This window comes from Dendrobates tinctorius, unplaced genomic scaffold, assembly GCF_039654945.1.
Source record: "Dendrobates tinctorius isolate UK_male_01 unplaced genomic scaffold, ASM3965494v1 ptg000003l, whole genome shotgun sequence".
NCBI lineage: Eukaryota > Metazoa > Chordata > Amphibia > Anura > Dendrobatidae > Dendrobates > Dendrobates tinctorius.
In genome coordinates this window covers 87,684,711-87,697,743 of record NW_027361671.1, presented here as the reverse complement: position 1 = coordinate 87,697,743, position 13,033 = coordinate 87,684,711, and the positions used below count along the sequence as shown (strand labels likewise).

The 13,033-nt window shown below is 48.3% G+C and overlaps 1 protein-coding gene across 2 annotated transcripts in view; it reads left to right on the top strand.

Annotated features, from left to right (window-relative positions):
* Positions 1-13,033, top strand: part of CCDC60 (coiled-coil domain containing 60) — a 290,651-nt gene that overhangs the window by 228,476 nt on the left and 49,142 nt on the right. For both annotated transcript variants that reach the window (XM_073559162.1, XM_073559232.1), the window contains exon 10: positions 2,480-2,563. In XM_073559162.1, coding sequence (XP_073415263.1) covers positions 2,480-2,563 — 84 coding nt within the window. The remainder of the gene's footprint in view (positions 1-2,479; positions 2,564-13,033) is intronic.

The window sequence follows — 13,033 nt, the reverse complement described above, 5'->3', positions numbered from 1 at the left end:
CACCTAAACATCTGTGATTTCTGCTCTGCATTCTATTCAAGTATGTGTCACATGGATGATGCACACGTACACAGGAATGTCACACAAATGCCACAGATGTACCACATGTATTTCACATTGACACTCAATCCGCATAACATTGGGCTGCTTTTTCCAGTACCAGGAAAATCAGGACATGTACACATTTGTAATAACATTTCCTGAAATTACCGGAGTAAGTGCTATACAGCCAGGAGTACTCTAGGACTAAGGCCACATTCACACGTTCAGTATTTGGTCAGTATTTTACAGCAGTATTTGTAAGCCAAAATCAGGAAAGGTTGAAAAATCCTGAAATGGTGCACTTGTTTCTTATATACTTTTCCTATAATTGTTCCACTCCTGATTTTGGCTTACAAATAATGACGTAAAATACTAATCAAGCACTGAACGTGTGAACGTGGTCTTAAACTTGCAAAAACCTCTGCCCACCAGCTGCCGTTTGGTTTAAAAAAGAAACAAACTGTGTTTCCTCGGAGATCGCCAACAGCTGCTATTGTGCATGTGCGGGCGGCGCCATCTTGATGGAGGAATGGAGAACTTTTTTTTCTTCTCCAGCAAGATGGTGCCACTAGCGCCTGCGCAACAGCGGCTATCGGATCTCTATACACACCGATAGCTGCTACTGCACAGGCACGGCGGGCGCCATTTTCAAAATGACTTTTTTTTTTCCGTTCTTGCTCAAGTAAATCTGCAAAAGGGATTAGGTGCAAAGTAGACATGCGATTATGCCACGGCCAGCACCTGCCTGCAGATGTGTTTTTTTTTTTTTCTTCAGTATCTACAGATATTCATTATAGACAAAGGGCAGAAACAGTCATAAGGTCAAGAATAAAACTGAAAGAATTTTATTGATACATAAAAATCATACAGACAGACAAATACAAGTGGGGGCTGGAAGATGTAAAGGTCATTCAAACCACATATGTGAGGCCCAGGGTAGGTTTGTAGGAAGGCAGATATATAGTAATATCATAGCACAAGAATCATATGTGCACAGTGGCAAAATAGAGATAAACCGCAGGTACATGACATCATCATATAATGCAAGTTACCAGCACAACAACCATATGTGCATAATAGCACAAAGGGGAAACCTGACACAAGTGAAGTCAACAAGGCCTAAATATGGCCATATATGTCAGGCACGTAGGTAACAAATAAATGTGCAAAAGGAAAACAATAAAGGAGCTCAAGTACCTGCAAACAGAATGGCCGCCTTCCTCCACGTCCCACCCGCCCCGACGCGCGTTTCGGCGTGCCCTTGATAAAGGCACGCCGAAACGCGTGTCGGGGCGGGTGGGACGTGGAGGAAGGCGGCCATTCTGTTTGCAGGTACTTGAGCTCCTTTATTGTTTTCCTTTTGCACATTTATTTGTTACCTACGTGCCTGACATATATGGCCATATTTAGGCCTTGTTGACTTCACTTGTGTCAGGTTTCCCTTTTGTGCTATTATGCACATATGGTTGTTGTGCTGGTTACTTGCATTATATGATGATGTCATGTACCTGCGGTTTATCTCTATTTTGCCACTGTGCACATATGATTCTTGTGCTATGATATTACTATATATCTGCCTTCCTACAAACCTACCCTGGGCCTCACATATGTGGTTTGAATGACCTTTACATTTTCCAGCCCCCACTTGTATTTGTCTGTATGATTTTTATGTATCAATAAAATTCTTTCAGTTTTATTCTTGACCTTATGACTGTTTCTGCCCTTTGTCTATGACTTTAGTATTACAGTTGGTCTTCCTTGTCTGTACTTATTGTGGGTGTGAGATTTTAATATCTCCTATTTATATTCTACTATATACCCACTATGATCATTAGATTTATCTTATACAGATATTCATTATGTAAACCAGGAGGCAGGTCAGTGAGGGATCAGTGACCTGTAAGCAGGCTGCATTATGAATACCTAATTGGAGCACCACATGAAGACCCCCACAGGCCGCCCCGGAGCATCAGCATATCATTAACTCAAAACGTGAAATAAAGATTAAACAACAAGCACAAGACAGATTTCATCAGCCAAGGTATCATTTTAATCTTTATAGCTGCAACAACCTGACACTCTCTGTAGGCTACTATGCACAATCCTGCTGACAGGTTCCCTTTAAGTGGGAGATGAGTTGCAGTACCTAAGAACAGCCACCATGCAGTGTACAGAGCTGTGCTGTGGTGTTGGAAACAATGTACTTCTTGCTGCCTTGGCACCTGGTAAATGTTGAGTGGCAGACATTCCAGGTATCAGACATGAACCAACCTGGTAATTGAAGAACTATTCTAAGAAATAGTTCTTCAATATCTTTGTACAAGAAAACCTCTGTAATAAATAATTGCAACTTACGTGATAAAACTATTAGTAAGGTAATGATGGAATAATATATGTTTAATGCTCTTTTTTTTTTTTTTTTTAATTTAAATTTCAGGGACATCTCTCCAGCTCAGGTCAGAGAGACATTGATTAAGGATGATCAAGGGAGCCCCAGAGACATTACACAGAGACCTAAAAGGTGTGAATTGTTATGGTGTAAAATATGTGGCTCTGTAAGTAATTTATACCTGTGGTTGTCACCAAACCACTTTAGTTCCAGAGGAAGGTACAGTCACAATCACATGGTGGTGCTGGGCCAGTCAAGCAATACCTTGGATTGCATGTGGAACATGCTTGAATTTGGGGTAGTTTGAGGCACTTTTCAGTAAGTGCAATAGAAAGAACATGTCATAGGTTAAGAATCTTGTCTAAAACAACATGCTGGCATAGAAAAACCAACACCAGATCTCAGAGTAAGGCTACGGCCACACTATCAGTATTTAGTCAGTATTTCACATCAGTATTTGTATTCCAAAACCCGTAGTGGGTCAAACATGCAGAATTAGTTCACTTGTTTCTATTATACCTTGTCCTCTGATTGTTCCTCACCTGATTTTGACTTACAAATGCTGAGAAAAAATACTGAACAAATACTGATAGTGTCGTCGAAGCCTAAGGCCGGGGTCAGACTTGCGAGTCTTACGCATCAATACCCGTCACTGCCGCCGGCACTCGGGGCTGGAGTGTGCGGCTGCATAGAAATACAGTGTCGGGTATTGATGCGAGAGACTCGCGCGAGTTTCTCGCATCACACTTGCAAGTGTGACCCCAGCCTAAAGGGGGTTTTACACTAAGCAATATCGCTAGCAATATTGGTAAAACGTCACCGGTTTTGTGACGTTATAGCGATATTGCTAGCGATATCGCTATGTGTGATACTTACCTCCGACCGGCTCCCCCGCTGTCCATCGCTGATCGCGCGGCTCCATTTCTCGTCGTCTGCTTCCTGCTGGGCTTCCTGCTGTGTGAGACGAGCGACGCTGGACGCGGGCGAGAGGACGTCTGGATCGCTGTGTGTGAAAGGTAAGTATCGTGCACTGCGTCGCTTCTGCATCGCTGTGAGATCTTTCTGTATGAAAGCTCACTAGCGATCATTTAGCGATGCACCAGCGATCCTGACCGGGTCGGATCGCCGGTCGGATCGCTGGTGCATCGCTAAATGTAAAAGGGGCTTAAGGCTGTGTTCGCATGTTTTGTATTTGATCAATTTTTGTCGTCAGTATTTCTCCTTCATCTCATTGGGGGACACAGAGACTGTGGGTGTATGCTACTGCCGTCTGGAGGCCGACACTAAGTATACAAAAAACAAGTTAGCTCCTCCTCCGCCGCATACACCCTCACCCCGATAGCGGGCGGAAACCAGTTTTTTGCTTAGTGTCTGATGAAGGCACACGCAGTCTGGATCTCTCCAGACTATTTTTTTTGTTTTTTCTCGCTATGAAGAGGAGACAGGGGTGACGGATCCTATTGAAAGGGTTCGATCTCCCCAAATCATCAACGGGCGAGCACGCGCGAGTATCGCCTCCACGTATCCTTTCCCGCACCGAGGGACATCTCTGGGACTTTTCCCCAGACATCTATTTTTATTTTTTATTTTTGTGAAGATGAGACAGGGGCAACGCATCCTATTGAAAGAATCCGATTTCCCCAAACCAACAACGGGCGACCACGTGCGAGTGTCCCTCCACGTTTCCTTTCCCGCGACGTGGGACACTATGCCAGACATAGCCCTGTCCACCCCTAGGTATCGAAACCATGGGCTTGCACAGATGCACAAGACTAGTCTGTGCGGCCCCCACTGCTCCACCAACGCACGATGGCGGTGCTGCATGGCGGCGGACGGTCCCTCTCCTCGCCCCTACAGGGCAGACGGAGCTAGGGTGCCCACCGTCCAAAAAGGGATTACCTCATGGCCTCGGCTGAGGGCAGGTATGGATGACTGGGGAGGGCCCCGGGGCAGCGAGAGGCTCCAGGTTAGCGGTACGTCCAGAGGTGGCAGGTTCGGGGGCTAGAGCTACAGGTGATCCAGCAGGCTCCATTCCTCTCCCTCCTCTCCTCCCTCCTATACCTGCACGTGGAGGGACGCGGACCCCCTTGCGGGGTGAGCGCTTCATGAGAGTGCCGGCGGGATCGCCGGGATAGCGGGGCCGCCAGTGCACGGGCGGGCAGTGACTAAATTTAGCCCGCGGCTTCGGCCCAGGCCGCGGTGGAAGTCCCGCCCCCCCGGTGTGACATCATATCCGGCGCCGCCCCCCATGACCGGGGCGGACGCTGGATAAAATTGAGGCCCCGGCTTCAGAGCAGGGTAGGCCGCGAGCAGGTGAGCACTCGCAGCCTACCCAGAGGAAGGAGCGGGCAGACGCAGGAGCTCGGGAGAGACACGCAGGAGCCGGGTAAGTGCGACCCGTCCCAGAGCCACACTAAGGGTTACCCTCCTCCTCCTCCTCATTGCCCCTTCATAGAGGAAAAAAAAAAGAAAAAAAAAATGAGAGAAAACTGGCCTATTTCGGCAGTATGTCTGGGAAAGGAAAAAAGCACACGTTCCTTTATACCGCATGCGTTTCCTGTGGGGTTATGTTCCCATGAGCGCAGACTGTTAAGTTATGTGAAGCCTGTAGTTCCGAACGCGCCCAGGAGCCCTCCCCCGCAACGGAGCCCAGGGGTCTGGATCCCCCGGAATGGGCGTTATCGCTTTCTCGGTCCATGGTTTCACTTACGAAGACGATGGAGACCCTTCAGGCCCCGGATAGGGGTAGAGACAACGGCTCGCCTGTTTGGGAGGGTTAATCCACCTCACAAGAGCCTCCGGCCTGCAGGGGCCGCACACTCTCTAAGCAGACGCATAGGGAGAAAACCCATATGGCGTCTCCAGGCCCCTCCGGTGCTTCGGCATCCGTGAGTGCGGCGTCTCGCTCACCGTCACCATTTTCTGGGAGCGAGCAGAGTTCAGGTGATGACGTGGAGGAATCCTTGGACCTGGATACCCCGGGGTGTCGGGAGACAGTAGACAGTCTCATTGAAGCTGTCAATCAGACTCTAGGTATTGAGGAGGATGTGTCCCTAACCACAGGGCATAAGATATCCTTCAAAAAGGCCAGGCGACCACATAGAGTGTTTAGCACTCATCCAGAGTTCGAGGACATAGTGCAGCGGCACAGGGAACGTCCAGACAAGCGCTTTTCAGGACAAAAGACGCTAGAAACGAGATACCCGTTTGCACCAGAGCTCTGTAAGAGATGGGCGGAATCGGCGATTGTGGATCCCCCAGTGTCACGCCTGGCCTCAAGATCCCTGTTGTCAGTGCCTAGTGGTTCTTCCATTAAGGACCCCACGGATCGGCTCATAGAAGGTTTAGCCCGCTCGGTGTATGAGGCATCAGGAGCAGTGCTCTCTCCTTCATTTGCGGCAACATGGGTAGCCAAAGCCATGATGTCATGGTCAGATTCTTTGATTAAAGTCCTACAAGATAGAGACTTGCCGACGGAGGAGTCTTAGATAGTAAATCAGATTGCGATGGTGGGTGACTATTTAATTAATGCGTCCTTGAATGCGGCTAATTGCACGGCACTAGCAGCGGCAAATGCTATCGCCATTAGGAGAGCCTTGTGGCTAAGGCTATGGCGGGCTGATTCGATTTCTAAGAAATCGTTAACTTCCCTGCCATATCAGGGTAACCGGCTATTTGGTGAGAAATTAGACAATCTCATTTCGGATGCCACAGGGGGAAAGAGCAGCTTTCTCCCACAGCAGAAGATTAGACTGCCTTTTCGTCAGCCTCAGGCGCGCTTTCGAGCATTTCACACCCCCGGATGGGCAACAGCAGCCAGTTCTTCCGCCCCAATTCGCTACAACCAGGACAAGGAGCGTCAGGTCACATATAGAACCAACCCGCTGGGTAGGATGCGGGACCGACCGCCCAGGTCAAGGGGGGCCAGGTCCCAGAGGCCCTCAGCAAAATGACTCGGAGCATCAGGTACCCGAAGACAGCAGAGTAGGCGGACGTCTGCTCAGTTTCCGCCACGTCTGGGTCGAAGTGGCACACGACGCATGGGTGGCGGAATTAGTGTCATCCGGGTACAAAATAGAATTTGTCGGGGAGCCTCCAAGACAATTTTTTCGTTCCTGTCTTCCCAAATCGGAATCCTGGGCAGAGGCATTGCTAGGGGCCATCAGGGTTCTTCAGCGCAACGGGGTCATTGTCCCGGTTCCAGAGTATGAAAGAACTCAAGGATTTTATTCCAACCTGTTCGCGGTCCCCAAGAAGGACGGAACAGTAAGGCCGGTTCTGGACCTAAAGCTCCTGAACAGGTTCATCAGAATCAGGCACTTTCGAATGGAATCCCTCCGGTCAGTGATATCGGCCATGGAGCAGGGAGAATATTTGGCCTCGATCGATGTCCAGGATGCCTACCTGCACATCCCTATTTTTCCCCCGCATCAAAGGTTCCTGCGGTTTGCAATCGATGGTCGGCATTTCCAATTTGTGGCCCTGCCTTTCGGGTTGGCCACGGCCCCTAGGATATTCACAAAGGTAATGGCGGTCATCATGGCCATTCTACATTCTCGGGGCATAGTGGTCTTGCCGTACTTAGACGACCTCTTGGTAAAGGGTCCGTCCTTTCGGGCATGCGAGGAAAATGTCAGCATCACGCTGGGTACCCTGTCTCGCCTAGGATGGTTGGTCAACGGGAAAAAGTCATCCCTTATCCCAGCTCAGAGGATTCTGTTCCTAGGGATGATTTTCGACACTTCCCGAGGGTTGGTAATTCTCCCTCAAGACAAGGCTCGGGCGCTCCGGCAGGGAGTTCGGAGTCTTCAGCAACCAGGCCCTCACACTATTCGATTCGGGATGAGGGTTCTAGGGAGGAAGGTGGCGGCAATGGAAGCAATTCCGTTTGCTCAATTTCATCTTCGTCCCATGCAGCACGCTCTCTTGGCAGCTTGGGACAGGAGTCCGTTCTCCCTCGATCATCAGTGCAGGTTGTCCTCTCAAGTCCGACGAGCACTTCGGTGGTGGACGCGCGACTCTTCGCTTCTGCAGGGGAAACCCTTTCCCCCAGATCAAAGGTTGGTGATCACAACCGATGTGAGTCTTCTCGGTTGGGGAGCAGTGTTTCGCCATCACACGGCCCAGGGGCAATGGTCACCTCAGGAGGCTCATCTCCCAATCAACTTGTTGGAGATTCACGCAGTGCGGTTGGCACTGCAGCATTTTCAGCACTTGCTAGCAGGACGCCCAGTCCGGGTTCAGTCAGACAACGCCACGGCAGTGGCGTACGTGAATCACCAGGGAGGCACGCGCAGCAGGGCAACCATGCGCGAGATAGAGCATGTACTCCGTTGGGCCGAGAGGCACCACTCGGTAATCTCAGCAGTCCTCATTCCAGGCGTGGAAAATTGGGCAGCAGATTTCCTAAGCCGGCAAGGTGTCGCGGCCGGGGAATGGTCCCTGCACCCCGAGGTCTTCCAGTGGATCTGCCAACGGTGGGGGACTCCAGACGTGGACCTGATGGCCTCCAGGGAGAACGCCAAAGTGGGCATGTTTGTCGCTCGGTCTCAGGACCCACGAGCAATCGCAGTGGATGCGTTGGTTCTACCATGGAACCAGTTTCGGCTCCCATACCTATTTCCCCCACTGCCACTTCTCCCGAGGGTCATCAGAAAGATCAAGACAGAGGGGGTCCTGTTATGATTGAGTCACCGTAGGAGGCAAAAACAGAAAAGCTAGTTAAGTCCAGAAAACCAGAGAGGTTGGCAACTATCGGATTGCAGACCCCTGATCCTATCCACAACAACTAACAGTAGCCGTGGGGGGTTCCTACAATGCCCTAGACCCCTCGATCACAGCCGGAGAATTAAATAGGCCTAAAGAAAGAAAGGGGAAATCTAAACTGCCCCAGAGCAGACCCCAAAGCAATAGGCAGCCCCCAACATATAATGACGGTGAAGCAAGATGAAAACACTAACACACACGTCAGCACTCAGGAACATTCTGAAGACAGAGCAGCAGGCAAAAGGAGATTCAGCTCACCCCAGCAGGGAATGGCAGAATCCAGAAAAGCAAGGAAAACAAAAACAAAACACTAATGCTAACAGGCAAAGCAGAAAACTTCGCTTTAGAGGAGCAGGAATCAGACTGGTGTCCTAGAAATCCACAGAGAAATCACCCGCAGTGCAGAAGGGCGTCGGCCGCCTTATATCCAGTCCGTGACTCCACTCAGCCAGACATCCTCATTAGGTTCAGGTGCCTGATAATCAGGCTCACTACCTTCCTTTACCAGAATAGGGAGTTCACCAGACCTCAGTGACGAAGGGGAAAATGAACTCACAACAGGGTCCCGGCAATTCTGCTGGCCCCAGACTGGCCCCGTCGAGTATGGTACGCGGATCTAGTGCAGCTTCTCGCAGACGTGCCTTGGCGTCTGCCGGAACGACCAGACTTACTGTCCCAGGGGCCGATCTGCCACCCGAACTTAGGGGCCCTGTGTTTGACGGCATGGCCGTTGAATCTTGGATTCTGACCCAGGCGGGGTTTGGGTGTGAGGTGGTTGCTACAATGGTTAGCACCCGGAAGCCGGCCTCGGCGAGGGTTTATCATAACACTTGGAAGGTTTTCTTTCACTGGTGTCGAGAGCACGGGGTTGCGCCATTGTCCTTCTCGGTTCCCAACATCCTGGCTTTTCTGCAGTCAGGTCTAGATGCAGGTTTGGCCCTGAGTTCCCTGAGGAGACAGATATCGGCCTTGTCTGTCCTTTTCCAGCGAAAGATCGCTACCAATATGCAGGTCAAGACGTTCATTCAGGGGGTCTCTCATTTGGTGCCCCCCTTTAGAGTGCCCATGGACGCCTGGGACCTTAACCTGGTTCTGGGTGTCCTGCAGGAAACTCCTTTTGAGCCGTTACAAGAAATCTCATTGTCATACCTTTCCAGGAAGGTTATATTCTTGGTAGCCATAACTTACATTAGGTGGGTCTCGGAGTTGGGAGCCCTATCTTGTAGAGCTCCGTTTCTGACTTTTTTTTAAGGATAAGGTAGTCCTTAGGCCACCACCGCCCTTTCTGACGAAGTTCGTGTCCTCTTTCCATATTAATGAGGACATTGTTCTGCCTTCATTTTGTCCAGCGCCAGTACACAGAGTGGAAAAGGCGCTCCACAAGTTGGACCTGGTAAGAGCTCTCAGGAGGTACGTGTCGAGGACAGCACCTTTTCGTCAGACAGACTCATTGTTTGTGATTCCCGAAGGGTGCAGGAAGGGGCTCGCAGCCTCACGGTCGACCATAGCCAGATGGATTCGTCTAACTATTCAGGAGGCTTACTGTATCAGAGGCACGCCGATTCCACCTGGAATAGGGGCGCACTCTACTCGAGCAGTGGGCGCCTCTTGGGCGCTTCGGCACCAGGCTTCGTCAGAGCAGGTATGCAAGGCGGCAACCTGGTCAAGCCTGCACACGTTTTCTAAGCATTACAATGTGCATACTCAGGCTTCGTCAGATGCGAGCCTGGGTAGGAAAATTCTCCAGGCAGCAGTGGCACACCTTTAGACAGGAGGGCATGCAGTTTGGATCGGTGAGTTGCTCCCACCCAGGGACTGCTTTAGGACGTCCCACAGTCTCTGTGTCCCCCAATGAGACGAAGGAGAAACATGGATTTTTGTGAGTACTCACCGTCCGTAAAATCCTTTTCTCCGAGACCCTCATTGGGGGACACAGCACCCACCCTGATAGCCAGTTGGCTCTTGTTTATTTGATTAGTATAATTCCCTGTTTAATGTAGGGTGGTCCTTTTTCAGACATATGATTTTCTGCGTTAAGGCTAATTTATTGTTATGTTCTCCTACTGCTTTTGCACTAAACTGGTTTCCTCCCGCTATCGGGGCGAGGGTGTATGCGGCAGAGGAGGAGCTAACTTGTTTTTTGTATACTTAGTGTCGGCCTCCAGACGGCATTAGCATACACCCACAGTCTCTGTGTCCCCCAATGAGCGTCTCGGAGAAAAGGATTTTACGGTGAGTACTCACAAAAATCCATGTTTTTAAGCCTAAACCAGGAGTTACAGTATACCGATGTGAAATACTCAAAGTGTGAGCATGGTGAAAGGTTAGACTCTTACATTGGAAAGTGAGCTGAAGACAGTGCAGACATCTGTGACATAGAAATTTTTTTTTTTTACGTTTATGTATGGTTACATTTAATTAAACCTTTCCTGCTTCTGCTGCCACCAATTTTAATTTTTTCACTTTCGTATTTTCCTCCCTTTATTTTTCCATCTTCTTTTTTTGGCAACATGATGCATCAGGTCAGTACGATTATGGCAATTACATTTTTAGTGGTTAAAAAAAAATTCTGGAATTTTGTAAAAAAAATAAATAAATAAATAAAATATATATATATTTTTTTTTTTTAACAAAGTTACAGAATTTTATATATATTGTATATCCAGACATGCACTATCAGGATGCAGTGGACCCATATAATGAAGATGGCAACACAGGTGCAAGAATACCGATGAGACAACCGCTCACAGCCTACCAATACATGGAGGGGGCGGTTGCTTGGTATATTGATGCACAATAAAAACTTGTATGCGGCGCTGTTCACACTGTGGCGGTCACTATATATATATATATATATATATATATATATATATATATATATATACTTTATATCTACAGAAAAGTAAATAATTATTTGATCCCTTACTGATTTTGTAAATTTGCCCACTGACAAAGACATGAACGGTCTATAATTTAAAGGGTAGGTTAATTGTAACATTGAGTGATACAACATAAAAAGTAAAATCCAGAAAATCACATTGTATAAATTATATAAATTTATTTGCATTTTGCAGTGAGAAATAAGTATTTGATCCCTCTGGCAAACAATACTTATTACTTGGTGGCAAAACCCTTGTTGGCAAGCACAACAGTCAGACTTTTTGTAGTTGATGTCAGAAGGAATTTTGGTTCACTCCTCTTTGCAGATCATCTCTAAATCATTAAGATTTTAAGCTTCAGCTTCCTCCATAAGTTTTCTATGAGATTAATGTCTGGAGACTGGCTAGGCATGACCTTAATGTGCTTCTTTTTGAGCGACTCCTTTGTTGCTTTGGCTGTATGTTTTGGGTCACTGTCTTGCTGGAAGAACCAGCCACGACCCATTTTTAAGGTCCTGGTGGTGGGAAGAAGGTTGTCACTCAGGATTTTACAGTACATGGTTCCATCCATTCTCCTACTGATGCGGTAAAGTAGTACTTTGCCCTTAGCAGAGAAACACCCCCAAAACATATAATGTTTCCACCTCCATGCTTGGCAGTGGGGACGGTGTTCTTTGGGTCATAGGCAGCATTTCTCTTCCTCCAAACACGGCGAGTTGAGTCAGTGCCAAAGAGCTCAATTTTTGTCTCATCTGACCACAGTACCTTCTCCCAATCACTCACAGAATCATCCAGGTGTTCATTGGCAAAATTCAGACGGACCTGAACATGTGCCTTCTTGAGCAGGGGGACCTTGCGGGCACTGCAGGATTTTAAACCTTTATAGTGTAATGTGTTATAAATGGTTTTCTTGGAGACTGTAGTCCTAGCTGCCTTGAGATCATTAACAAGTTCCCCCCGTGTAGTTTTTGGCTGATTTCTCACCATGCTCATGATCAAGGATAGCCCACGAGGTGAGATTTTGACAGTCATTTTGTATTTCTTCCATTTTCTTACTATTGCACCAACAGCTGTCTCCTTCTCACCCAGCGCCTTATGTATGGTTTTGTAGCCCATTCCAGCTTTGTGCAGGTCTATGATCTTGTCCCTGACATCTTTAGAAAGCTCTTTGGTCTTGCCCATGTTGTAGAGGGTAGAGTCTGACTGATTAATTGAGTCTGGACAGGAGTCTTTTATAAAGGCGACTAGGTTAAACAGCTGTTTTTAATGCAGGTAACGAGTTCATTAGGAGCGTCTAATTGATCTGTAGGCGCCAGAACTCTTAATGTGCTCCTTGCGGGCCAGTTCACTAGCCAGGGATGATCTAGGTGACAATTAGGGACGAGGTATCCTGAAGTCAGCAGGGGAAAGGACCTGCATAGGGTGTTTGGTGAGATCAGGGACAGGCTCAGTTTGGAGCTCAGGAGGTGACCGTCCCTGATTCCCTGTTGTCAGGGCCTTCCTCTGCCCTTTTCCATTGGCGTTGTGTTGTGCCTTTTGGTGACCGACCAATCATGGGGTCGTATCACACCACTTCGGTCACATCGTGACACAAAGATCAAGGTGACACAAAGGGAAATCAGCCAGCTAACAGAAATACAAAAGGGTGTAAAGATCAAGAATAACGCAAAGATGGACAAGTACAAAGGCCTGACCCCAACTTAAGCCCTAGAGACTGATAAACAAAGGCTCACAGCACTTGCTGCAAGACTAGGGAGATACACTAGGGAAGTTGAGGCCAAGAAGATAAATGCCCAGTTCTCCAAAGAACCATCCAAGGAGTACTCCCAACTACAGAGTAAAGGGCCTGTCACACTAAGCGATATCGCTAGCCATATCGCTGTAACGTCACTGGTTTTGTGACGTAGCAGCGATATTGCTAGCGATATCGCTATGTGTGATACTTACCTCCGACCGG